At 37.1% G+C, this 26,454-nt stretch overlaps 1 protein-coding gene across 11 annotated transcripts in view; it reads left to right on the top strand.

Moving 5' to 3' along the window:
- SGCE (sarcoglycan epsilon) overlaps positions 1-26,454 on the top strand; it is a 34,829-nt gene that overhangs the window by 3,518 nt on the left and 4,857 nt on the right. For 4 of the 11 annotated variants that reach the window (XM_085050746.1, XM_085050748.1, XM_085050744.1 and 1 more), the window contains exons 2-11: positions 5,287-5,391; positions 10,356-10,478; positions 13,040-13,197; positions 16,119-16,191; positions 17,015-17,216; positions 18,811-18,973; positions 22,340-22,551; positions 23,302-23,328; positions 24,042-24,230; positions 25,866-25,909. In XM_085050746.1, coding sequence (XP_084906872.1) covers positions 5,287-5,391; positions 10,356-10,478; positions 13,040-13,197; positions 16,119-16,191; positions 17,015-17,216; positions 18,811-18,973; positions 22,340-22,551; positions 23,302-23,328; positions 24,042-24,230; positions 25,866-25,909 — 1,296 coding nt within the window. The remainder of the gene's footprint in view (positions 1-5,286; positions 5,392-10,355; positions 10,479-13,039; positions 13,198-16,118; positions 16,192-17,014; positions 17,217-18,810; positions 18,974-22,339; positions 22,552-23,301; positions 23,329-24,041; positions 24,231-25,865; positions 25,910-26,454) is intronic. The other 7 variants (XM_085050742.1, XM_085050747.1, XM_085050745.1 and 4 more) reach the window with 7 other exon arrangements.

The following is a 26,454-nucleotide window of genomic DNA, read 5'->3' as shown; positions in this document are numbered from 1 at the left end:
GTGGTCACTACAGCAGTCACTATCAGTGTAGACTGCCTTCGTTGGCAGACTTCTAGAGGAAAGGAGGGAGTTGCTAGTTTTGATTACTTCCATAGGAATTTTAAAGACAAGACACAGGAGAGACAAGAAACCAGGGAATTCAAATACTATTTTCCCTCCCAATCAGCTGAACTGCTTTTGAAGCAACTAGTATCAAGAAGTAGTTGAACTAAGAAGTGCTCTAACCTGAGAAGAGTTTTTGCATGCGTATCTTGCTGAACTGCTTTCAGTGTGAAACAAGATGCTATGGATTGAGAGCTAAAGTCATGGATTTCAGTCTTCACTGATAGGTATCACTGTATTGGAATTAACATGAATGTGTTACAGAATTTGAAATGATACATTGCTTTGTTAATAGCATAGCTTCGGTGCTCATTATGTAATGACCAAAAATGTGGTTTATGTAAACATGGTCTGTGTCTAAATGTTGTTACAGTTGCAACACAAACATCCAAAATATCTTTTATATGTATGTTATTTTATTGACAGTCCAAGCCATGAAAATGAGAAGTTAGAAAGAGCAACCTATGGAGCAGACAGAAATCTTAGCGTCTTGAAATCAATGACTTTTCTGAGTTCCTTAGACTTTCAGAACAATTGCCACCTCAGAAATTTCAAATGCAATTGCAGGGATACTCTGATAATTCATATCAAAAGATGACCTGGAATAGCAGGTTTACAGGGTGACCTGGTGATACCCCTTGGTTACACCATGGGCCTCGGGCTGGAGCCACAGGAACTGACAATGTTTTCCTCACCTTCCTGGAAATGATAACCTAATTTGGTTCTCTTGTCAGGCCTGCAGTAGGAGGGAGAGTGGTGGTGAGTAAATGCTACTATTAATAAATCATGAGGGTTTTGTTCTCTCAGTAGTTAATTTGTAGCATTCCCATGAATGCAAATGCTGAAGTTTAACAATGAGACTGACAAATGCTTTATTTGGTTACTTTCTTGAATGATTTAGGAGTAATGTTCAGATGTTACAGTAATCAATGGATAGCACAGGAACAGATGGAAAACCATTGCTTACTAAACAAAGATAAATAAGAACAGAGCTGAGAAATATTTCTGGGCTTGATTTTGACTTTTAAACAGTTTGAATAAATGGAATGTAGAGGGACCTGAGCAATCCACAATGGAGAACTAACACAAATTAATTCCTATTTCTTATGTAGTAGCTGTTGTGGAAGAGGTTTAGAAAATATCCAATCTCAATGTGAATTTCCACTGAGAGAATACACTTTAATTCATAGTAAATTTCTGGCATGTATTACATAGTAGGTAAGAGGACGGTGCATGGAAGTTGGAAGAGGAGGGAGAGTAGGTGGGTCCTGCAACTTCTGCCTCCTTCAGTGGCTGGTGTGACCAACTGGGCAAGTATCCAGTGTGAACATCAGTGGATCCTCAGTAACTGCCTGGCTACAAGCTCTGATTTCAACTGTGGGCCAAGCACCTTGGTGCAGATGGTACTTTTCAGAGATGTTTTGTTTCAGCTTGTGGTGTCAGTTTCTAACTGTTTTGCTCTGTGGTTCTCAGCAGCCCTTCAGAAAATTTGGCTGTGTGTGGATCTGCACTTCCAGCTCTGAATGCAGGAAGGAGGACTGAGCCAGATGGGATATGCAGTGGAGGAGTGCAAAGGTAGCTTTTTGGAGCTGGGTTGTGCCATAAGAGAGTAAAGGGTAGTGTAAGCATGGCCTGAAGTCCTGAGATGTGGCATCAAAGTAACAAGCACGTGTTTAGGTCAGGTCCTAGGAAGAGGAGAAGGTGTAGGAGAGAGAGGAGGTGCTGGCTTTTGAGAGCTGGAGCTGTGTGCTGCTTTAACAGTGGGAGAGATGGGCTTGAGATCCTACTTCAGAGAAGGAATGAGATGGGTAAAGGTGCAGGATACTGTGTGGAGGTCAGAGTGCAGTGAGGGAATGGGGAGAGTGAAGTTGGTCCATGATACTTTAAGTCCTTTTCTGATTGTTAGGAGGTCAGAAATTATTGTGGGTAGTCCTCTCTGTAAAATTTTCTGTTGTTAAATATTATGCAAATATACTTCAAAAGGGGGGGAAGTATGAATTAATATAAATATAATTTTTATTTATAAACGAACAAAATTATAATTAAAAAATAATTAAAGGAAAATATAATTGGTGTGAAGAAGAAAAAACTGTGATATACTTCACCTGGGCATGTTTGAGTCCCAGGTACAGAGCTATGGGTTGCTCCTGCTGTTAGAGGCAGTGGTGGGTTCTCCAGTAGCTGTGGCAACACGTGTAGCAAACTGACGAGCCTGACACTATTAACATTTTTTTCACCATGAGTACAAGGCTGATTAAATTAATTCTAAACTGTCTCTTTGATAAAATACATAGTTTGAGTCCCTTCATTCTGTAGTATAAGGTCCCTTTTGTCATCCTTTAATCATATTCAGATCTTCCCAGAGCCTTCGTTGTGTTGTCAGTGTGCTTCTTGAAGGCTCTGCTAGACAGAGCATTTGAACAGTGATCATATCTGCGTCAAGTACAAAAATAAAGTCTGCCTGTTCTTCCTTGATGTTGCTGTTTATGTGTCAGCTGTTCTAGCCAGTGTTCTGTTGAAAGCTCTGTTCAACCTGACTTACATCTCTAGGTTGTTAGTGAAGCTGAGCATCTCTGAATTGTGTGCTCACAGTGTGTGTTTGGCATGCTGCTGCCTTTGTTCCTGGGGTGCAGTTATGTGCAGTTCAATAGAATAAAACATCACTGATTACTTTTTTACCAGACAATGCAGACTGTTCTATTATCTCTATTATAATTTGTCAGTCTCCTAGCCTTTGTTTTTACCTGCAAATTCTATCACTATATTTTATACATACAAGTCATGCTCTGTCTCCCTCTCATCTCTCTCTGTCCTGGCTCTCCTCCCTCTACCCCAATTGCATAAGGCTAGTGCCAGAACTTTGTGAGACCCACTAGAAGTCTCATATAACAAATTAGCTTTTTAGTAGCCCTATTCTCTTGCTTCTCACACCTGTCATTTGAAATCAAATTGATGGTGATATATATGAAAACATCACACTGTAAAGTCTAGGATGTGAAAACAGGCATATTCGGTGCTTTTCCAGTTCCCCTGTGAAATGCAGCATAGTGTGGAAAGGTGGACAGGTAACTTCTTCAATCCACACAGCAAAACCCAGCACAACTTGGAACCCAAGTCAAAGACACTGATCATTTATATTGAAAAACACATTGCGGAACTTGTCTTTCTTGTTTTTTTTTCCAGTTGCATTCAAATATGTGAAAATGATTTTGTATCTACTTGCTCAATCAAAGTGTTAGGTGTTAAGCTGTATTGCTAAGGGCAATGTGTCATTATTGCTGTCTTTATCAGGAAAAATTGTGGGCTCACCAAAAGTGTCTAAAAATGCATTAAATCCTTAATAAGGATTAAATAAGGACTGTAATAAGTGTAATAATTTTGACAAGAACTGTGAAAACTCTAATACTATTCTTCATTTAATAATTCAGTAATCTAATCTTGTATTAATTGTTTTGTCTGGTACTGGTTTGTAGCTGACAAGCCTCAAATTGCCCAGCTCATCCTGTTGGAATAATGGAACAACTTTATTTGACCTTTTTAAGAATTTCTTGAGAGTTCAAAGAATTACTAAAATTGACACGTAAAGTCTTGTGCAGTACTGAATTTCATAATCCCTAGGATGGTATTATATTAAGACATGCAATATATGCGGATCAATTCAGCAGGGAAAAAGTTGTCCATCCTGCCAGATATATCTAATCCAGTGGATGTAAATAATACCTTTTTGTTAACTAAGATCCTTCATATATGTTGAAAATCTAAAGAAACTTAAAAGAAATTTATAAATTAGAAATATTATTATGTTGGTATGGTAATTATTGCATTAATTGAATTATTAAATTTAAGAAATAAATACAATTAAAAGTGCATTAAAAATGCAATTTTTTTATTACACTTCATCCTCAATTCAGTTTTAGGTGTTTTCTGTAAGTTATCAATAATAAATATCTCTCATACATGCGTAGATTGAGTGTGGTGTATCTTTATTACTGCTTAAGCCAGATCTGTTTGGCCTCCTGAATTCTCTTTGGAGAATATCCTATCACTAGTTTAATAGCTGCCTGGTGTATCAGGTCAGAAATTTCCACAGATGTTTAAGCTTCTTTCAGGTACTTTTCGTGTTTGCTAAAAAGTGTTCATTTCTTCCTGCAAACTGGTGTATCTGTATATGAGTACTGCTACTTGATGTTTCTGTTATTGCTGTTTTTACAAGGACATTAAGATGCTAATTCAAAAACATCTTTGATCCAGGGTTTGACATGAGTTCTGCCTCCCAAAATATTTCAACATATAAATACATACTTATTATGGCCACTTTCCCTTTCCTAGCATCTGACTGCAGTTCCTTCCCTCTGTTTTTTCAGCTGGCATGTAACTGTACAAACAGCTGATATACCTATGATTCATCACAGAAGAAGAGGAACAAATAGTGGGAAGTGAGGAGGGAGCTTTCTCAGGCACTTCTGCTGCCGGTGAAATGGAGTCTTTCTGTCAGCTCCACAGCTGCTTTCTGTCTCCAGTAATCATTTGTTCCTCACCACATTTGAAACTTTCACCTTCAGTTCCATGGATCCAGCTGATTTCAGGCTGTGTTCTAGTTGTGTGGGATGTAGACAGCCATTTTTAATGGGTTCTTTTTTCCAAATTGACTATGCCTGCAAGGCAATCAGCCCCATGCATCTTTATATAAGCACAACTATAAAAGCAAAGCTTTGTTATATTACTTTTCGTTATATTACTTTTCATTATATTACTTTTCTTTCTTCGTGATATTTACTTTTCTTACATTGGCCAAAATATACTATTCCTGTGAAAGCTACTTTATATATGTTTTTGCTTGTATGTGAAGTTTTGCCAGTGCAAATATATTTATTAGAGAGTACTCTTCTTCATCTTTGTTGTCGGTACAATTATGTCAGCAGAAGTGTCTGCAGAGGTTTAAGCATTTAGTGTGAACTTAGCTTATTTGGAAAAAGAGGTGACAAAAAGGTGACTGTCAGAAAGATTATTTTATGTTTGTATATTCAAACCAGACACCTCTACTTTTTAACCTGTCATTCCCGAATTCTAACTAAAACCAAAACATGGTGTAGAAGGCATCTGATCCCATCTGATCAGATTGTTTGTGGAAGTCTGTTGATCTGACTAATTTTTTTTTTCTTGCATTTGTTTTATTCTGAAAAGCTTTTTTGCTAAGCTCTGCTGATGGCAATAATGGAACTGTTAACTGGACGACTAAGCGAGCCCACAGTTATATTATCAGCAGAATAAAGGCTGTTCAGAAGAATGGTGAGTTTAGGTTGTAAATTTAAATCCCATGTTGGTTCAAGCAAACCTGCTTTTAATATTACTCTTGCTTTTCCAGTCATGTCCTTGTTTTAGGAATAGGGTGCTATTTTCAGGTAAGTAATTTGGAAAACTTTACATTTCTTCAATCTTTAAACACTCACAGACCTGCGTGTTCTTGTTGGTCTCCCCTGACTTTTCCTGTTCCTGAAGCTTTGCTTGAAATAATGGCTCTGTTTATAGCTAATACTGCACATTTTCTTATCATGGCTGGTTGCTTGAAGATACCTCTGCAGTTTGCTTAATACAATAACTTGTCTGTAACAGTTTTAAAAAATCTTCTCACACGTGAATGTAGAAAGACTATTCTAATGTCATTTATGCAAGTACACATCAAATATTGCAGCTAGTGCACACTGGCTGAGAAAAACCTTTGCACTGATTGCTTGTCTAGGCAGGTAGTCTGGATTAGCCTCCAGATCAAGTTATTTCTGGGATTGTGCTTCATCTGCTAAGTATTAGTGGAGAGAGAACCTATTGAAATTTCCATAAAAAACAGCTTCTTCTTTTCTGAAGATCATCAATGTACAGGCTGCAACCAACATGGTGAATCTTCCGAAATTTCTGAAGATGAGGGTCTTCTGTTTCTAATGACAGGCTCTGGGATGCAGGCTGATAAAATTCTGTCTGAATTCCTCGCTGTGCTGTGTTGGTTTTGCTTGGTCAAGTTTTTGGTAGTGGGAGGGGGAGCCACAAAGATGGTTCCTGTGTGTCCTGTGTGAGAGTTCTGGAAGTTTTCACCATGTCCAGCAGAGCCAATCTCTGATGGCTCTGAAGATGATGGACATGCTGCTGGCCAAGCCTGAGCCAATTAGAGATGTTAGTTACACCTCTGTGAAAACATATTTAAGAAGAAATCAAAACAATGTGAGCACACACTTCTTTTTAGTCAGAGAACGAGGAGGAGGAGGTGAAAATATGTGAGGAGAAAACAACACGGAGACACCAAGGTCAGTGGAGAAGGTGGGGGAGGAGGTGCTCCGGATGCTGGAGCTGATAGTCCTCTGCCAGCCGTGGTGAAGACCATGGTAGGAGCAGGTTGTCCCCTGCAGCTCATGGGGTCCATAGGGATGCAGAGATCCACCCACAGCCCATGGGGAGGTGCCCACGCCAGAGTGGGTGGACGCCTGGAGGAGGCTGTGGTCCAGCAGGAGTCCCAGTGGAGAGAAAGGCCTTGTTCCTGAAATGGAATAGCCTGACCTTGGAGGTCTGCACCCTGTGGATGAGAGACTCATCTTGCAGCAGATTTGGGTGGGCTGCTGCTTGTGAGATTTGGACCCACGCCAGAAACGTTCACAGAGGACTGTCTCCCGTGGGACATGGGACCCGTGGCTATGCAGAGGACAACTCCTCTCCCTGAGCCACAGGAGAAGATCTTGGTGATGGACTGACCAAACCCCCATATCCTGCCCCCCTCTGGGCTGCTGGTGGGAAGGAGGGAGGGCAGTGAGCAGAGAAATGATGTCTTAAGAGCTTATTTTTACTTCTCATTATCTTCCTCTGACTCAGATTAATAAGTCACTTCACAACTTTAAGTTTCACCCTGTTTTGCCCTTAGTGCCTCTTCTCCCAGTTTCTTATCTCAAAACAAGTCCTTTTTGTGTGTGTGTGTGTGTGTGTGTGTGTGTGTGTGTGTTTGTGTTGACTTTTTTTTTTCCCTCTCCTCTGCCCAGCTGTGGTAGGGGAGAGCAGAGAGAGCAAATATTCTAAGTGCCTGGCATTTGGCCAGGGTCAAACCACAACACTGTGCATGGGTTCAAGACTGCAAGGAGATCTTGGGATTTACAGAAAGCTCTCCAAGCAATCTGGAGACAAGAGGAAAACAGTGTTGTTGGGGTACCTGATCCTAGCAGGGATCTGATATGATCCTATGTAGTGAAGATTTTTAGTTTCCCATGATTAGCTTTACAGATGCTTTTCACAGTCCCTGAGATTTTTATCTACCACAGGGAATTTGCCCGGGCAATTCACAGCTGGCAGGCTGTTGTATGAGATTAGTATCTATTTGTTAAGTATATTCAGTTTCATCCCAAGATCACCTAAGATGATGATTACATATTCATCTCCAGTCTCAGTCTTACTGAAATAATTGTGGGTTTTAAAAGCTTGTGAAGAAGGTAGCATTTCATTTGTTTCATTATTGAAAAGCTAGTGATAGCTCTAGTGGGCTGAAGATTCATCATTTTCCTTCTTATTTAGAGGAAACTCATGCAGGAAAACAAGGAGGGCTTCTACGCCAAGGGGTGCAAGAACTTTTGAGTTCTTAATCTCCATAGTTGTGTCATTATGATGTGTTTGTCATTATAAGATAAAACAGGTTTCTGAGTTTTTTCATCCTGAGAGGTGTTTCTAGACGTTCAACAAGATCAGTGTTTTATATCTGCATCAAATCCTCACTGGCATACTTATTTCAGCAGCAAGGAATATCTCCTTGGTAGGAATGAGCAGGTGTTTAGTGGTGGTAATAGATTTCCTGTAGCAGACAAAATAAGTGTTATACGGGGTTGTTTTCAGTAACTGCTGATTCTATTATGCTTCTTTCTTTCTGACACTACTGCTTATGGAGAAAAAATACACATTTTTTCACTGTTTTTCTTGTTTGAAATGGATTTTTTGTTGTAGAGGAAAAGCATCAGAAATGGAAAAATGGGCTTTTCTAGGTATTTGATGCATTTTCAGCCAGGCACCATGTTTTTGCTAGCTCTTCTGTTCTATTAATATTACTGTACTTTTTCAGCTTTTCTTGAAAATATTTTAAAGGAAAGTAATTAATTTCCTTGTGCTGTGTACAGCTTATTCACAGAGTTGAGTGCAGAGTTTTTTTGGATAATCATTTACTAATTTTAAGTAACTAAAACCAAGAGCCGTGTTACTGTACTTAAGTCTACATAATGAAAATACAGTAACTGGTTTATTAACCACACAGAATTGTGAAAATTCAAATTTCATGATCATTTTACTTTTGTCACTAAGATAAAATTAATAGAAAGGTGCTCTGTTCAGTGTTTTGTTAGAAGTGTTTTTCAAATATGGGAAGTAGCAAGTGCTTTGGAATGTGATCAATAGTATTGATCAAGCTCTCTCAACCAGAGCTTGAGCCTATACATTCTGCAATATGAAGCCTGAAGAGTGGGAAGTATGAAATTAAATGTGGAGGTCTACATTACAGCTGTCTGCATCTCCTCTCAGCTGCTTCTGCAGTACATGGAGATCTAGTTAGTATAGCCTGGAATCTGGGACATGATTCATCTCATTTTACAGGAGAAATCTAATAAATCAACCCCTAGAAGTGTTTGTTTCTTCTCCACTGACTATAAAAGGAGCCTGACTAACTCATTGGTGAATGTTGTTTCTGTAGGCATCTAAAATTAGGTGAGAGAGATTCCACTCAGAGTACGTGGTGCAAAGGCTGGAATGCCTGTGATTAATGCCTAATTAGTGGTGCTTTTTTAAGCAGATCTCAAGTAAGAAAGTTGGTGTAATTATAAGGCTGGAGGAATTTATACCTGGATTGAAAAATTACACCAGGGTTAAAAAATTACATGATCTTTATCCACGTTTGAAATGTGTCCTGCTTCTTGATCCAAGTGTTGAAATTAGCCTCTCTGGGGCCTACAAGCTTGTTCTTACGAGTTTATTACAATGACTCTAAAGTGTCATTGGGAATCCCTCTTCCCAATGACAGCACCTCCATGCTGTGTGGTGTATAATTTTTGTTAAGAGATGTAATTTCTCATAAAGTCTCTTTCTGTTTGGCAAGGCAGGCCAGTAACTATGTGGGATTATCTGTGCCTTACCATCTTTATTTACCACTTTTGTAATCTCATCTCAGTGACAAAATCTATTAGCAATGATCAGTTCTTTCAGGGCATTGACTTGAAATTCAGTAGTACTAAAATTAGTAATATAAGCTACAATCTTATTAAGATACCATGAGAAACACCTATTATATCAATATTCTCTGTTTATACCTACGTTTTGGAACTTGTTGATAAACTGGTTTCTTATGCATTTAATTTATTGTAATGATTTCTTTATTATTCTGATTCACTAAAATATGTATGTAGTTCTGTGTCAAATGTGTTATACCTAAAAAATATGTCCTTGTCAACAAATTTTGTTATAAATAAAAAATAGCTTATTGCTTTCACGTATGCTGATTGTTCCGAATTAGGTTTTCTTTAGGTTTTTAATTCTCAGTCCTGTAAAACATGGCTTCATTTTTTTTTGTTTGGCATCAGTTTCACCTGACTGGCCTATGAGGACCCGTGTCCTTTTGTTTTATCCTTCAATACAAGTACTACATCTTCAGTAAAGAGCTCCCTAACCAAAGTTTGAGGTGTATTTTATCTGAGTCTGGTGGTCTCAGGCTAGCTTTTAGAACTCATAAAAGTCAGCTGAAGTAATTTGCTGTGTCCTTTTCTGCCCAAGAACTGAAAAACCTGCCATTTCTGTTCAGTAAGAAATGAAAACTGTTGTTTGGTGAGATTCCTCTGTATTCCTTTGTTACTTTTTTATGTAAAATATCAGGAAAACGTGATTGTGTAATTCATTTAATGAATTGTTATTAACGTAATGTTACAAATAAACCAACTATAAAATTACAATAGTCTTCCTCTATTTTTAAATGGTAATAAAAATAAAGAGCTTATACAACTTTTGAGACCTTAACATAGGCAATTTTGTTTATTGCAGTCTTGGAAGGGATCCTGTTGGGCAAAGAGGGTTTGCTTTGTGTTCTGTTCTTAAATCTATGTAACCTTTTAAAAATCTTATTAACAGGTGTCTAATATTTGTTGCTTTCGTTTTCCCAGATGCCCGCATTGCTGTTGAAATGCATGAAGTTACCTAGAGCATGTCTCATTTTTGCCTTTTCTCTGTCTCTTATCTCTCCTTCTGCTTTTCAGTGTACACAATTCTGTCTAAGGTGCACTCTGATCGGAATGTATACCCTTCTGCTGGAGTTCTGTTTGTTCATGTTTTGGAGAGAGAGTACTTTAAGGGGGAATTTCCTCCTTACCCAAAACCTGGTATGAGATGCTAAGATCTTCCATATTATATACACATACAGTAAAAATACTGTTTTAAAAAACTGAACTCTATTTAGCATACCTCATGGTTCGACATATAAGATAAACGTGACAGGTTTTAGTTCCTACTGAAATATCTTCAAATGAAAAAAAAAGTGTAGTCCTACACTTTTAAAATATTATAGTTTGTGATAATTTGTGAAAAGATGCATATAATTGTGTATTGTGAAAAAATGTATTTAATTTGGGAAGGTGTAATAACACATATCTGATATTAAGAAGTGTTCCTTCACTTTTGTACTAAATATGGAGTTGTGGAAGTTTAGTAATTATGTCTGTTAAAAATGCTATTTATCTGATCACTTTTTCAGACATAGTATGTATCAGGCCATATTAAAGAGCAATTTGAAAGCATATAGTAAACGTAAGACAAAAGAATAAATCAAATATGAGACTTTATAATACTGTTTTCTTTCATTTGAAAAACTGTTCCTTCAGCTTCAGCCTTCTTTCTATATTTAGCAACAGTTTAATGTCAGTAAGCAGATTGGCTTTAAAGAAGGAGCTGTGATTTCTTACGTATGGTTTTGACATACACTCAAGCTAAAAGATGGTCACCACAGGTTAGAATATGTGCAAGCAATCTGGTAGGGGTGGGAAGAGAAAGAGCATTCCGCCCCATGTGCTTATCAACAACAAAAAGGAATAAATATATCCAATTTATATTACTGTTTTCCTATAAGAGTAGGAAAACTCACGTACAATGCACACATAATCAGAGCCTGTTTCATTAATAAACTTTTGAATTTATTTGAGAGTGCTATTACTAAGACTCACTTCAAAGAAAGAATAAGCTTCTGTTGGCATTGGTTAAATTTTGAGCAAACATGAGTAAACCCAAATATTTAAAAAATTTCTTCTCTTTGGAAAATGGATACCTGAGTCTTCATTTTTGTTGTGTCATGTGAGTGGCAGAGTGAAGTTTGCCTCCGTCCCAGTTTTCTCCCAGTTTTGGCACACAGGTGGAAGGAACTTGGAAATTTTACGAATGATAGACTCTCTTACAGCTGCAGCCTCTTGATATTCATGTGATTCAAACGCAATAGGAATCTGATTCAGATCTTGTTGAAATTGTTGTTTCCATAGACAGTTGTGATTATATCAGGTCAGGTTTTTTCATGGTCCTTTTATTTTTGTCTGCTGAGCTGGATCATTATGGGGTCTGCCTTGATGAAGGAAGGGCAAACCAGGATGTTTCACAGGTGGCTTTCAGAATTGCCCCGAATCATTTGTGGTGCGGGTAGTTTGGTTAGAGCAGGTTGCTAATAATGCCAAGTTGTGAATTCAAGCTCTGTACAGGCCAGTCACTTAATAAGAGTTGGACTCCATGATCCTTCTGGGTCCCTTCCAACTCAGAATATTCTGTGATTCTGGATTCTGTGGTTCTGAATGCAATAGATTTGATTACTGTGTTGTAGTAATTCCTGAGAGAATTGTGAGGGAGGTAGTAATACACCCAAGTACTAGTTTGGTCTGGTTCTGGTTCATTTTACTCAACCCGATGTGTAAATACATACCTGAAGACAAGTCACCCTTGGGCAACACTTCTCAGTCTCTTTGTCCCTCTCTGGAGGAGATGAGAGCTGTTTGTTCTTCACTGGGCTTGGTTTCTGCCTTCTTGATCCACAATGCTGTTGCCATCTCAAAGCCAAGTTGGAATGCAGGGTGGAGGTGTCTGTGAAGGCTCAGAATGGATTTGACTTGCGTTCTGTGCCTCAGCTGGACACTGCTTTGGTGGTGAGGGTTTGGTAGTGTTCAGGCGTGATTTCATTTACAAAAGCTAGAATAGTCGAATCCAGACATTTGTAAGAGTATCAATAAGAAGCACAAGAACTGATGTACTGGTTTGACTTGAGGGCTTTTACAGATTTCAGCTGGACCACTGTATTTAGTAGCAATCAGTGGACCCATTTCACGGGAATGTCTGTTCTTTTTTTGAATTAATTTGTTCTGTAAAGAAAAATGACTGCCAGGCTGTTGGTGCCAAAGGCCTGTATGTGTATCCTAATGCTAACAGAAGCTTTCAGGCATTATTGATTACACAGCCACTCTTTACAGTACATTGAGTACCTAAGTACCTGGATCCATCATTAAAAACATAAATAAAAATAAGTTGGGAGGGAGAATTAAAGGACTGAAACCTTTGTGCTTTTGTCTGTAAGGAGGTTAGATGCTTCAATTTGACGTGAGCTTTAAAAATCAGACCCACTAGTTACTGAGCATGAGCACTCATCATTTAGCCAAGACTCTAGGAGGTACCAGTACATTATCTCTGCAGTTGGTTACACTTTCCAGGTATGAATTTCTTAATACCTGTACGTGCTAAGTAATAGTTCACTTATTTCTGATATTTTAAAGGTTAGCAGATTTTAATTTTTTCTTTCTTTTTAGAAAGGTTCAGAAAACAAGTGAAAGCAGAACAGGACTTCCTAGTTGAAAAATTAAAATCAAAGCATATAACATTTTCTTGTAAATATTCTAATATAATTTTTCTTACCTAGGTGAAATAAGTAATGATCCTATAACATTTAATACCAATTTAATGGGTTACCCTGACAGACCTGGATGGCTGCGCTATATTCAAAGGACACCGTACAGTGATGGAGTGCTGTATGGCTCACCAACTGTGGAAAATGTGGGCAAGCCAACCATCATTGAGGTATTTGCTTTCGAAAGTTCAAAAAGATGTAGTTTGGTTTAGAGTGTAAGGTTTAGAACTGTCAGCAAGTTTCCCTTTATTTTTGAAAAGGTAATTCTAATATTAAAAAAAAGATTATAAGTCATGGGTACAGACTTGTGACATTAACATTTCCTCATAGGTACTATTTAATCCTCCTTTGAGAGAAAGCCAGATTGACTGACATTTCATTTTTTACCTAAAAGATACAATTAAGTAGCAATAAGTAGTTAAACTGCATGCAATCCCTTTTCACTTTTGTCTTTGAACTTTCTGAGGCATTTAATTTCAGTAAATTATGATTATATTAAAGTTTTATTCAAAATACAGAGCAAAAAAAAAAACTTTTTAAACAAGTGTACTTGAAGAATAGCTGAATTAGGAACTTTGTAACATTCAGTCTGAACATGGGCCAGACTTTTCCCCACTGGATAAGAGTGTTCAGTCAGTAAACAGTTGTGGGGCTTTTTGTTTGTTGGGTTGTTTGGTTGGAGGTTTTTCATTTGGTTTGGATTTTTTCAATTATTTTTCATCAAATATCCCCTTGTTCATTATTCATGTTTCTTAATAGGTTTTATTTTAGTTAGCAGTTTTGTGAATTTAATTCTTATGAGTGTTACAAGGACAAAACTATTTTTGAGAGTTAGTTTTTCAAATGTTTAAAAGCACAAATTATTCATTGCACAGAAATTTAAAGGGAGAAGGGACAATGTTTTCTACCATGTATTTCATAGACAGCAGACTAAATCAGACAATGTGTGGTTCACAGTGTTAAGAAATCTGCACATTAACTTGCTCCAGCCATTTTACTGCTTCAGCAGTATATTTGTCTTAAACACCTGATGAGTATTTTTTTTCCAAAATTGCATTTGATGTAGTTTTTCCTCCTCAAGAATGGCATCTCTGAATGTTAAGTTACACTGCAGATAATTTCACCCATGCTTAGTTTTGTATATGTGATCCTGTTTTGATTTCAGCAGGACTAATAACATCTGAGAATTGATCATGTGCAGAAGTTCTTGCAAACTTAGCTTAGTTTCATGTAGAGGAAACCATTATTTAAAATTGCCAGGTTTAATGGCTTGTGCTTTTAAATTCTAGGATCTATATCGAGACCTTCACTCTAAGCATGACCCCAAGCCATATTTGAAGAAATTTTGCCTGGCATACAAATTAATTCCTTGCACTTCCAGTCTTAGACATGGCTTTTGAATTAATTCTATGGTTTGTGAAGAGGGCAGATGGCATTTGATCCTCAGTGCCCCCTGAGAGGAGTGATTTCATATTGCTGGCCTGAATATAACTTCCATTATGTTATAATTCCTGAGGGGATGTCATGGGTAGGTCAGTTAATTGCAGGAGACCTCATGATTAGAAGAGGTTAGCATTATGCATGGCACTGCAGTAAAGCAGGTAACATTCTTGAGCTCAAGCTCCTTTGGAAGCTGTGCAAAGACAGTTTGTGTTTGAATGAATATTCAGGACAGAGGCAATCTCTGCCATTCCTTGGTGTGGTAGCTCCTACTGCTGGAGTGCAGGCTCACAGTGGGTACTGCCCTGCTCCTGTAGAGAGCTTGTGCAGCCCGGGGATTTGGTTTTCTGAGGGTTAATGGTTCAACTGCTGTTGAAACAACCCTTTGAAAAATTAACAGAATTAGGTCTGGAGAAATCTCAATTTTTTTTTTCTGCTAATTTTATAATGAAATTGTAATGTTAAAGAAGATCTGATTGTGTAAGCCTTTCCCTCTGTGCTTAAACCTGCAGTAGATACTCCACAGCATTTTTCCTTTTCATTCAAATTCTTTAAAAGAAGTGCAACATTCTTTGCTTTTATTTATTTAATAGTCAGTGTCACAATGGTTTGTAGCTCTGTTTGCTGAGAAGCATCATAGTTCTGTTGCTATTGTCACTCCTCTGCCTCTCCTTTGTTCCTAAAATGAGTGAACTGAGGTCTAAAATGAGAAAGAAAATTAGTCTTTTTCAGTTTGTTTCATGAAAGATTTATCACCTTTCAGGGAAAAAAAAAAGGTAGAGAAAGTAATACATGATTATCTGAATTCCAGCCACATTCTGTATTTCTTATGAATGAGCACTTATTTGTTGTACAACCTTGGAGTACAGTCACCACTGAGAAGTAACCACGTGCATGCATTTCAAGTATCCTAGATATTTAAACTTTTAGATTATTATCCTTGCATATTTTGATCATGAAGGCGTATGTTTCCAAAAATAATTCTTGAATGTTGCATCTGCATGGTAGTTTTCACTTCCCCTACAGCTACAGATTCCAGGATTTTTTAAAAAACTGCTTGTGTTGGAGCACTGCTTTGAGTCCATTCATGGAGTGAGACTTCATTGGGGTTAGAGCTAAAGCTAAATGCCAGTCCCAAAGATGAAAATTCCTGGCACCACAACACTTTTTCCTTTAAAAAAACCTCTCCATGTAGTTTAGTTCCTTAGGAGTTGTCATTGAATTTAGATATTACAGTATTTCTGGAGGGGCATTGGAGACTCCGCGAGGAAATGGAGAAACCACTCTTTCCTTATGGTGGTTCTTAAAGGTAGGAAAAGAGGAAGAATACACATGTATGGCAGAACACTTCTGTCAGGACCAAAATATATTATTTTCACATATATCCTTTTGATAATTGTATTTGGCTATAGACTGGTCAAGAAAATTCCAATGTCCTGACTTGAAGGTTGTGCTGCATTAAATAAATTGACTTTACCTTTCAAATTTAATTTTGTATTAGTGAATGAATGTTTAAACATTTCAAAATAAGGAGGCAAAGTATTTAAAAACTCTTAAGTATTTTTAAGTTATCGATTTAACTTTCACTGATGTTTCATTTATATAATTTCCATTTTTGCATTGTTTTGCAATCCTATCTTTTTCACTCCAGATCACTGCATATAACAGGCGTACCTTTGAAACAGCAAGACACAATTTGATCATTAATATAATGTCAGCAGAAGGTATGTACAGAATATAGCTGGTTGTGTTTCAAACTGAATAAACAAAACCATTTTATGGGTTCCTTCTTTTGAAGATAAATGCTGTAAAATTGTTGTCTGGCATTCAAGCCAAATGCAGGGGCTCAGGGGAGAAGTAAGATAATTTTTCTGCTTTAAGTTAGTTTGTTTTTTTATCTAGATTATTTCTGTCATTCTGGACTGTTTTTCTTCACTCACAGAAAAATGTTTGCCTCTTTGATTTTAATTTGATGTTTCCCCTGTCTCTTCAAATGGATGTTACGTGAAAGATTTCACTTTCTTTCTGCGTGTTGTTTAGTTTTCTTAGTTCTGCATGTGCCTCATGCAAAGAGCAATTGTGTAGGTAGAATTGGAAAACAAGAGGTTATGGAATATATGGACATTTGGACCTCAAAATTAGTTATTTTTATCACATTTACCTATTTACATTCTGGAGTGTTACGGGTTGGAATCCACTGTTGCTGCAGATTAGTTTTGACGCCCAAATTAGCGTGAATGTAATTATATCTATTTAATGAAGTTTTACCAGCTGAGACTCTTTTCCTCTAGTTCTGTTCTTCATCTCCCAGTTGTTTTATGAATAACTGAGGGTTTTCAGCTCAAGTAGCAGCTAATGGTACTCATTATTGAATAAAACATAATCACATTAGGTTCAAAATGAGCTAATTCAAACAAAAGGTTTTCGGAAAGGTGTATCAGTCTTAAAGTAGTATTACATTAATCATTACTCCAGATATTTTTGAGATTTATTTTTGGATTTACGGAGCCTTTGTTTAATGCAACGTTCTTTCTTTTTCATTACAAGTAGATTTTCCTTTACCATACCAAGCAGAATTCTTCATAAGGAATATGAATGTAGAAGAAATGTTAGCAAGTGAAGTTCTTGGTGACTTCCTCGGAGCAGTGAAAAATGTATGGCAGCCAGAACGCTTGAATGCTATAAACATTACTTCAGCCCTTGACAGGGGAGGAAGAGTTCCACTTCCTATTAATGACATGAAAGAGGGGTAAGCACGTGTCAGTATGATATTTTTGCTTAATTTTATTTTTTCTGACTCAAAAGTCTAATAGTTTTCCAAGTTTTCTAGAAACTTTGCAATTGCTGGTTTATATTTTGGAATAGGTATTAAAAGTTAGAGCCGCAGCTAGAATATGGGTTTATTGTGTTAGATACCATTACAACAGGGCACAGTTCCTAAATGTTGATGTTGTAATCCAGTTTTACTAATGAGCAGTCATTTGGCATGCTTTTCAAGTTTTTAATGAGTCCCAATTCATGAAACTCAAAATTTTGAAGCAAGATATCATAGACCATAGATTGCAGAGACGCTTCAATTTCTAAGAGCAGTTAGCATGTAACAAGTGTAATTTTTAGCTGTACTCTTACTGAGTTAATTATGTGATCCAAGAGCACTGTGGACTTTCTTCTGAAAGTCATGAGGTGTCTGGGGAGCTCAGGTTCCTGAGTGTAAACTGCAGGAATGACTATTTCCAGTTGCAATTTGTAACCATGAATTCTGTTCTCAAATACTGTACTTAACTTGGAAACTAGTAAGGAGTCAGCTTTTTCAGATGTGGTTCTGATAGTTCTTTTCCCTGGTGAAAATAAGATGCCTAGTTATTTTTTAGATAATTTTAGATATTTTGGTGTCAAATAATATCTAAAAAAGAGATGAATGTTCAAAATACGAATACAAGATGTGTGCAGAAAATACTGTTTTTTCAGAGCCCTTTTGTGTCTCTGGAGTTTTGAAGCACATTTAAAGAAGAAAAGTGACTTCTGTACTAGACAGCGTAATAGCAGAGTCGCTTAATACAAATGGTTACACTTCAAATATTTAGTTAGATAATACTTACTGTAACAAGTGGCAACCAGGACCTAATTTCTGTTCAGAATCCATTGGTACATTATTACCTGGTACAGCATACTGTATTTTACAGCAGTGTTCCATATATCTAAATATGACAATGAATAGTACAGTTAGTGTAGTAGCTCTTATTTTATGTATGGTAATGCTAAATCAAATATTAAGTTTACCTTCAGCTTTCAGTATTCTGAAACAAATTTTGTTGGCAGTGCACAACTACAGTATAGAATCTTTTAGGAGAAGTTGGGGGTTTGGGATGTTCATATCAATAATAGGCTTAGACGTAACTAATTGAGAATTTGGTTTGAAAACATGGCAAGAAACTCTTTAAAAATACTGCGATGAGTAGCATTAAAAGATGTCCGTAAGAAAAAATTATGCAATTTTAATGCAGTTTTCAAAATTAATACTGATTTACTTACATGAGGAAGCCACACTTGGAGTTCTCTGACTTTCTAGAAATTGACACCACTGATGGCAATAAAACATTTACATTCAGAAGCAAACCTGAATATGTTGTAATATGCAGCCAGAAAAATCCTTTTGATTTTAGTGGGTTACTTGTGTGCTTAGGGAGAGAAAAGTATACTGTGAAGGAAAATAATTTTAAAAAGTAATTTCAATCTTTGAAAAGTAGCTGAATGTCACTGTGTACAGCACTAATGTTTGGAATCATTGTCCTTTGGGGATTTGTGAGACATCCTGCTGGTCTGTCACTCATCTCTTTCTGCAGTGTGTATGTGATGGTTGGGGCAGATGTTCCTTTCTCTTCGTGTTTACGAGAAGTGGAAAACCCTCAAAATCAGCTGAGGTGCAGTCAAGAAATGGAGCCTGTAATAACCTGTGATAAAAAATTTCGCACTCAATTCCATATTGACTGGTGTAAAATCTCTCTGGTGAGTTATTTTATTATTGCATAAAAATGATGTTTGTAGAAGTACAGGTAAGAGTTTTGCCAGCCTGGTCAGACAATGTTGCTAATTCCACTTTATTGTGACTTGATAATTTTTCCACCTAGCAGACATTCTTGAGATTGTGAAAGGATTTTGCTATGTAGGCTAAATTCTGTTAGAGTTGAGCCTCAGTGAAACTACTGCATTTGTTTTCACTAACAGTGAGTTCTATAAATGGCCAGAGAGCTCCAGGGCTTAAAAAACTAAAGGTAATGAGAGGTGGAGTTCGTTAATTCAGAATGCTGATACTGCTGGTTACACTTGCTTTCCTAAAAAGTATGTGTATACATATATGTTTTCTCAGATACTGATTCTACACTGACCAGTTAATACTATGCTGTAAAAAAAACATTCTTGAAAATCCTGAAAATATAAAACCTATTTGAAATTAAAAATTAAATAGAAAAAGGAATGAAAATAATGTTGACTAATGAAATAAAAAATAGGAACATTCTTCTCAGTCAAATGCAAGAAAAATGATAACTGAACACTAGAGTATTTGCCCTGAACAGAGAATAATTCCCAGAGAGGCTTTTTAAGGTTATTTTTTTTAGTTCCTGTAGGGAGAATCAAGAAATAATACAGTATTGGAAGAGAGCGTTGCAGACAAATTTGAACAATGATGGTGAAGGTAAATAAGCTTAGATGGTTGTTGAGCTGCTTCAGACATTACCCAGGAGGAAGCTGATAGGGAGATATTAAATGCTTTTTATAGTGTAAAAAAAATATTGAGTATAAAAAAAGGTATTTATAGGCAAAATTGATCAGATAACTTCCAGTCTTTTCTGCCTATACACTATAAATTAGGAAAGCTTCTAGAAGGTTTAAAAATACTTGTTTCAAAGAATACAGAGAATATTTGCTTTTTATTGGCTTTCTGTTGAGAAATTGCAAAAGGCAATGTGAACACAGCTATACTTATCAGCACCTGAAAAATAGCAGAAGGTAGCTGGTCTTTGGCAAGAACAAACTATGTCAAGTCTTCCATTTCCTCCTACAAGGAAGAAGAAGAAGAACCGAGGTGCAGCAGCAAATGTCATTCCTTCTTTGTAAGGTTTCTTAATACTGTCTCACAGGCAGGCTCAGTAACATGGCCTAGATGAATCTAGGACCAGCTAGTGGAGAGCTGGTTGGTATCCACAATCATAGAAGAATTAATTCCTGGCTATTGCTGGCTAATTCCTGGCTATTCCTCATTAATAGCTGGATGATGGAATATGCTTATTAAATTAAATTTGTAGTTCCCCATGAAAGTGAAAGGATCTGCAGTTGTGTTGAAGGACAAGATAGAATTCAGAAAGGTCTTGAGAAATTGGAGAAACAGTCATGAAAAACAGGATGAGTTTTAAAAGGAGCAGCAGAGAGACAGTGCACTAATGCAAGAACAGTCAGCAGTGCCCAGGCAGAAGGCAAAGCAGCTGGTTAGGAGTGCTTATTCAGAAAAAAATGCCTGATACTGGCAGCGGCTTATAAACTAATCATGAAGCAGCATTGTCATGCTGGTTTGAGAAAAGCAGAGATCACCCTGGGATGTGTAACAGGAATAGGCTCTCAGAGAAGTGTTATTTTCTGCAGCAGCTATAACACAATCTTCTCGAATTCAGCACTAGTTTTGGCGGCATGCCACAGTAGCTGAATTTAAACTGTCTTAGGGGTGTTTACTGTTGCCAGCAGCATTTCTGCTGTAACCTGCTGCATCAAAGGGAAATGGGAGCCAAGCTTCCCTCTATCTAAACACAGTCTGCTTTTCACAAGGCAAGCTGAGAGACAGGAATTCTCCCCAGATCCATGGGCTGGGAGGCAGTTGAGCTCTATGTCCCATATCCACAATGTAAACAAGTGATAGAAAATAGAGCCATCATATCCTCATCTTCACACTGTTTATGAGGTGGCGTTAGCAGTTAGCCCCAAATCCATGAGTGGATTTAAGTTAGGGAGCCCCACATTCTGCAAGGATGGGCAGTGTAATAAATGCTCCACTTGAAGCTGCCTTCTGCCAGCTTGTTCTCACAGTGTGTATGGACTTCTGTCAGACACAGCAATAAGTACATTTTTTGTACATCATTAGGTTTGGAGATTCAGCTAAGCAACCAGGTGGAACTCAGCAGATGTGACATAAAAGATACTCTGGAATTAATCAGCAGAGAATGCATAAAATAATTTTTGTTTTACAAACATTTATATTTATATATGTGTGTGTGTGTTCATTTGAGTCTCAGCAGGATTTATGGAATTCTGTAAAAATCTCTTCACCCATTGCTTAAGTTGTAATAGAGCATTTTATGACTTAAAGTGTAAACTATAAAAAAATGACCATCAGTTTTAAGGTTTCTCAATGAGCAGTCAGACAAAAGGTCAAGCATGTAAGCAAATATATTTTATTTGTATTAATGATCTGGAGAGAGTCTTAAAACTCTCACTGATAAAATTTGACAGTAACATCTAAGTGAAGATAAAAAAATGGAGGCAGAAAATTAAGTCATCTGGGAATGGCAGTTAAATACAGCAGGAAATTCAGCAGCAAAATAGGTTTGTATTTCTAGGATCATTGGGGACAGACATAAACAAGCTGCCACCCCCCCGAAAAAACAAACCAAAATGAAAAAAACCAAAAACCCCTAAACCAGCAAACAAAAAAGCCCACCAAAACAAACAAACTTTACTTTTACTTTTTTACTTTACAAAATTTACTTTTTGCCAGGAATGCAGGCTTCTGGAGCCTAGTTGAATTTGTGTGAGGGAGACTGTGAGCTGTCCTTGGCAGCTCAGTTGATGTCTGTTGATTTTTTTTGAGCACTGGAGGTAAAGATCAATATAAAAGAGAAGGAGGAGGAGAGAAATCATAGTTATGTGACTCTTCATTTTTGCCACCTTTATACAAGAGAGGACAGTATTGTTATTTAGGAAAACTAGTAAGAAATGGATTAATATATGAAAAAGAAACCAGAATCAATTAATTAGTTTGCACTAAAGATGTTTACTGAATTTGCACTCAAATACTGTTTGTGTGAGATATGCCTAAAATCAGTTTGTAAAAACATGGTATCTATTAGGAACAAAACAGAGTAGTAATATTATAAGATTACTTATCACATTTATCAGAAGCTTCATACGATGTAAGCTGCTATTATATTTAAAAAAAAAAGTGGTTGCATGAAATAGTATAGAATTTCTCAAATGTGTAATGTGGATCTTTTTGAATGTTATGGTTAGTCATATAAATATATAAATACCTGCCTGTTTTTACATTCTGTTACTTTGTTATTTAATTGTCTTTTTTTTCTTCTTTTTTTTTTCCCTGGGTATCAGGTTGACAATACAAAACAAGTTTCCACCTTTCAGGAAGTGATTCGTGGAGAGGGAATATTGCCTGATGGTGGAGAATACAAGCCACCTTCTGATACACTGAAAAGCAGAGACTATTACTCGGATTTCCTAATTACACTGGCAGTGCCCTCGGCAATAGCACTGGTGCTTTTTCTAATACTTGCCTATATCATGTGCTGCCGACGGGAAGGAGTGTGAGTACTTTAACATGCTAATAAGTAACTAGATTTTCCTAAGGTTATAATGCATAGGAGGTTATTTGTTAGAATATCTCCATTCAGTTCATTATAAACATTTAAAACAGGCCAAAAGGTATCTGCTTGTAATAGTGAACTATTTCTCACTTAAGCACATGCACTAATTTCCAAGTGAGTGGATATAGGGCCTTTAGTTGTTCTAGAAAGGGTTAAAATACTCAACAAATGCACAAAACTCCCCAAAATCTCCACATGTGCACAGGTCTCCAAAATTACACCAGCAAATAAAATACTAATAAAGGATCATTGGTTCAGGAGAATGTTAAGTAATTTCTAAATGCTAACTTTTATGACATAAATCTGGTTGAGGAGATTAACTGAATTTAGACATATTATAAAAGAAAACCACATAAAAGGAAAGCAGCAAGTAACGTGATTTCTACCATTCCTTACACAAACTACAATTTCATTTTGTCACAGAATTTATTTTAGCCAGAAGCTTGTTCTTTAACCTGCATTTCCATTTCCCTGTGTGTGTGTCTGTGTGTATGTCTGTCACCACTCTCACATCTCTCTCCGTGCGTTCATCAAGGCCTCCTCATAAACCCCTTTGCAAATGCTGCCAAGTTGCGTTTAGCAATAACCTTGTCAGCATTTCTGCATCATGTACTGTTTTCATCATCAGAGAGATTAATGTTCCAACTATCAATGCTATTATTTAATTCATAAATTTTGTTTTGTTTTTAGGGAAAAGAGAAACATGCAAACACCAGAGTAAGTGTCTTCTTTCCTGTTATTTTTCTTTTACCATTTAATTTTCATTCTCAGTAGCTTGTCATGCTTCATACATGTGTGTCATAATCTTCTTTCATTCTCTCTAATTCATGGTTTAATTCATAAATGTGAAAGCTGCTTTTAAATCAGAGTCTTGGAGAGGATAGAAGACCAGAATAAAAAGGGTTTGAAATTAAAGACTGTCAATTCAAAATAAAATAACACTGTTAGAATAAATATGTTAATATGCAAATAATACTCCTGGTTATTGGACTTCCCAGCCTGTCTCTTAAAGGCAGTGAACAGGAGAAGAAATATCCTGGAAGGTATCTAGTGCCTATACTATGGAGTGTTCTAAAATTAATTTACAAGCTTTTATGAATCTACCACAAGAATCAGGAGTTAACCAAAACTTTAATTTTAACTGCATCAAATAAATGGAACATCAGCCATAAATTGCAGAGTCTTGAATCTTATGAAAAATATCTATTCAGACAGAAAAATCTAATGGAATAATTACTGCCTTAAAAATTAAATAAATCCAATATTTATTAATTTAACTATGTAAAGGTTGTAATTGTTGCACTGTAGAGTCTGTAGCGTGCATCAAAGTCCTTGTGCTCTAAGAATTAATAGTAATAATTGCCAAAGTCTATCCATTTTGATAGAGCACTTAAAATATATATTCATTATTGGATTTCCTTCTGACACAGCATCCAGTTGGTCCACCACAGTGCTATACAGAAATCAACCAAAGAGCTTCGTGACATGTCCAAAAACAGAGAGATTGCCTGGCCCCTCTCCACACTGCCCGTGTTCCACCCTGTGACCGGCGAGATTGTGCCGCCCCTGCACACAGACAGCTACGACAACACCAGCATGCCTCTGATGCAGACACAGCAGTAAGTGTTCACACTTGGGTTTAGCTCTTAATGCTCACTGTGTTGCACCATCTAACTGTAGATTCCAGTGCTTGTTGTCCAAAATGTGTTTATTGTGGAGGGTTTGGTAATGACTTTCTAGTTCAAGATTGCTCTGATGTTTGCATTCCCAGCAGAAAGAAAGGCCTTCTGTTACAAGAATAAATGCCTGGCTTTCAGTCTGCAGGCTTGGCAAGAAGCTTGGCATGGAACAACTAGATTTCTGCCTGTTTTGGAGAAAAACTACTTTTGACAGAAGAATCAATTAAAAACCGTTCTATTTTAGACACTCAGTCTCCTGACCCATGTCTTTGGGGTTCTGGTGTAAAACTACTTCCAGGTTGGGGATAGTTTCGTACCAGAAAATCCAGACTTTGTAAGTGGTTAGTCATGTACCTGTCACACATGATTTGTGTTTGAGATGCTGACGTTGAACATAAGAACATATTCCATTACACAGATAATAAATTCAGACTTGCCAAGAAAAATGCTCATAGCTCTCTCCCATTTCCATTGTTGCCACCCTCTTTCCAAGACAGAAACCAGAAAAATAGTTAATTCCTGTTCCTTCGAGTTCATTTATCAGTAACTTGGTGAAACTACTGAGACAGACCCAATGCATTGCACACATTCTAATTGAGACAAGTCTGTAGAGCTGTAGCAGAGACATTTCTGGAAAGGTTTGATTGAGGTGCCTGGGGCTGAGCAGATCTGAGGCAGTGGTCTCAGAAGTGGCTGGCATTTTTCAGTGCTGTGCTGTGCTGTAACACCAGCTCCAGCTGGTACCTCCTCTGCTGACAGGCCTGCATGGTCCCAGTGCTACTGGTCCAGTGCCAGCTCCAACTCAGCCTTAATTGACACATGCTTGGCCTGAATTCCCTTCACAATGTAGATCCGTGTGCAGGAGTGTTCTCTTCTCCCTGTCCCAAAGCTAAATTCTCCAGAAAGGAGAGCTGTATAAATTATTCCTTGTACAAGTGCTGCAAAGTGCTCTGCCTCATCTCTTACAGCTTCTTCTCTATTCAAAATAGCAGTTTTTATAACTGGGGTGCAAATCCTGTACCAAAGGTTCTCTTGAGTTGTACACAGGGTATCTATCTACTTCACCTACATTGTAACCCTTAATTCCTCTCTGTAAAAACACCTTAATATCTGGTAGCTGTTAAAATAGATGCTTAAGCAAGACACAAAAATGCAACCTTGCCTTGATAAGTGAACTTGTCTGACATGTGGAACTGGCTGACCATTCATTCATTCCACAGTCAGTAACTAAGTTGCAAAAGCTGTCATCCTTGCTGTATTCATGGAATATAGAATATTCACTTACATAAACCAAATTTTGCTTAACTTCAGAAACCCATGGTGAGTCTTGTTACCTCTGGCATTTCACCGTGTCTGAGCCTTTGAACAAGCTGACAAGTGAAATAATAAGAACTACTTTAACACAAATTGTCTTTTTTTCATGGTCTTGGCTAACCTTTGGACATCTGTGTTTGCATAGTGAAAACAGGTTATTGCTTCATAAGCAAAAAAATGAAGTGTAAATACTGAGCTTTCATCATAATACACTTCAGACTTTGTATGGAAGCATTAAAGATATTAAATGGTTTTTTATAGGAACCTGCCACATCAGACTCAGATTCCACAGCAGCAGAGTGCAGGTCAGTACTCAGAAAATGCTGTAATTTTTAAGTGACCAGTGTGGAGGAAACACTAGTCAAAATGAATACAGTCTGTGGACAGTGCAAATAATTTTCAAATATAGTAAAGTATTACAGAATTGTCATTCTAGAATTTTTTTTAATACAACAGAAAAAAATTTGTCATGGGGTTGATTAAAAAAGGGAGAAATGCTATGTTAGGACTCTGCATGAGATGCTGGAATTTGGTTTAGCTAACTTAGAAACCTCATATAAATAATTTTCTGTTACATGAAGCTACAGCCAGATTCCCAAATGCAGTTACATGGTTCTGATTCAGACACTTGATAGAAAATCCGAATTTCTAACTCCCACCAGCATTAGTTAAGCTTTGAAGAAGGAGCTCTTTATTGCTGTTACTGGATATAAAGAGTTTATACTGGGGAGTCTGTGGTGAGGCACATCCATGCTTCAGCTTTCCTATGTCGTAATCATCACTTTTATATAATTCTCAGAAATGTTCCTGTACTGACTGAGGTCAGGAATGACCCATCAGACTGTTGACT

The sequence above is a fragment of the Lichenostomus cassidix genome, chromosome 2, assembly GCF_008360975.1.
Source record: "Lichenostomus cassidix isolate B80296 chromosome 2, HeHo_3.0, whole genome shotgun sequence".
Lineage (NCBI taxonomy): Eukaryota > Metazoa > Chordata > Aves > Passeriformes > Meliphagidae > Lichenostomus > Lichenostomus cassidix.
This window is presented reverse-complemented; position numbering and strand designations above follow the sequence as displayed.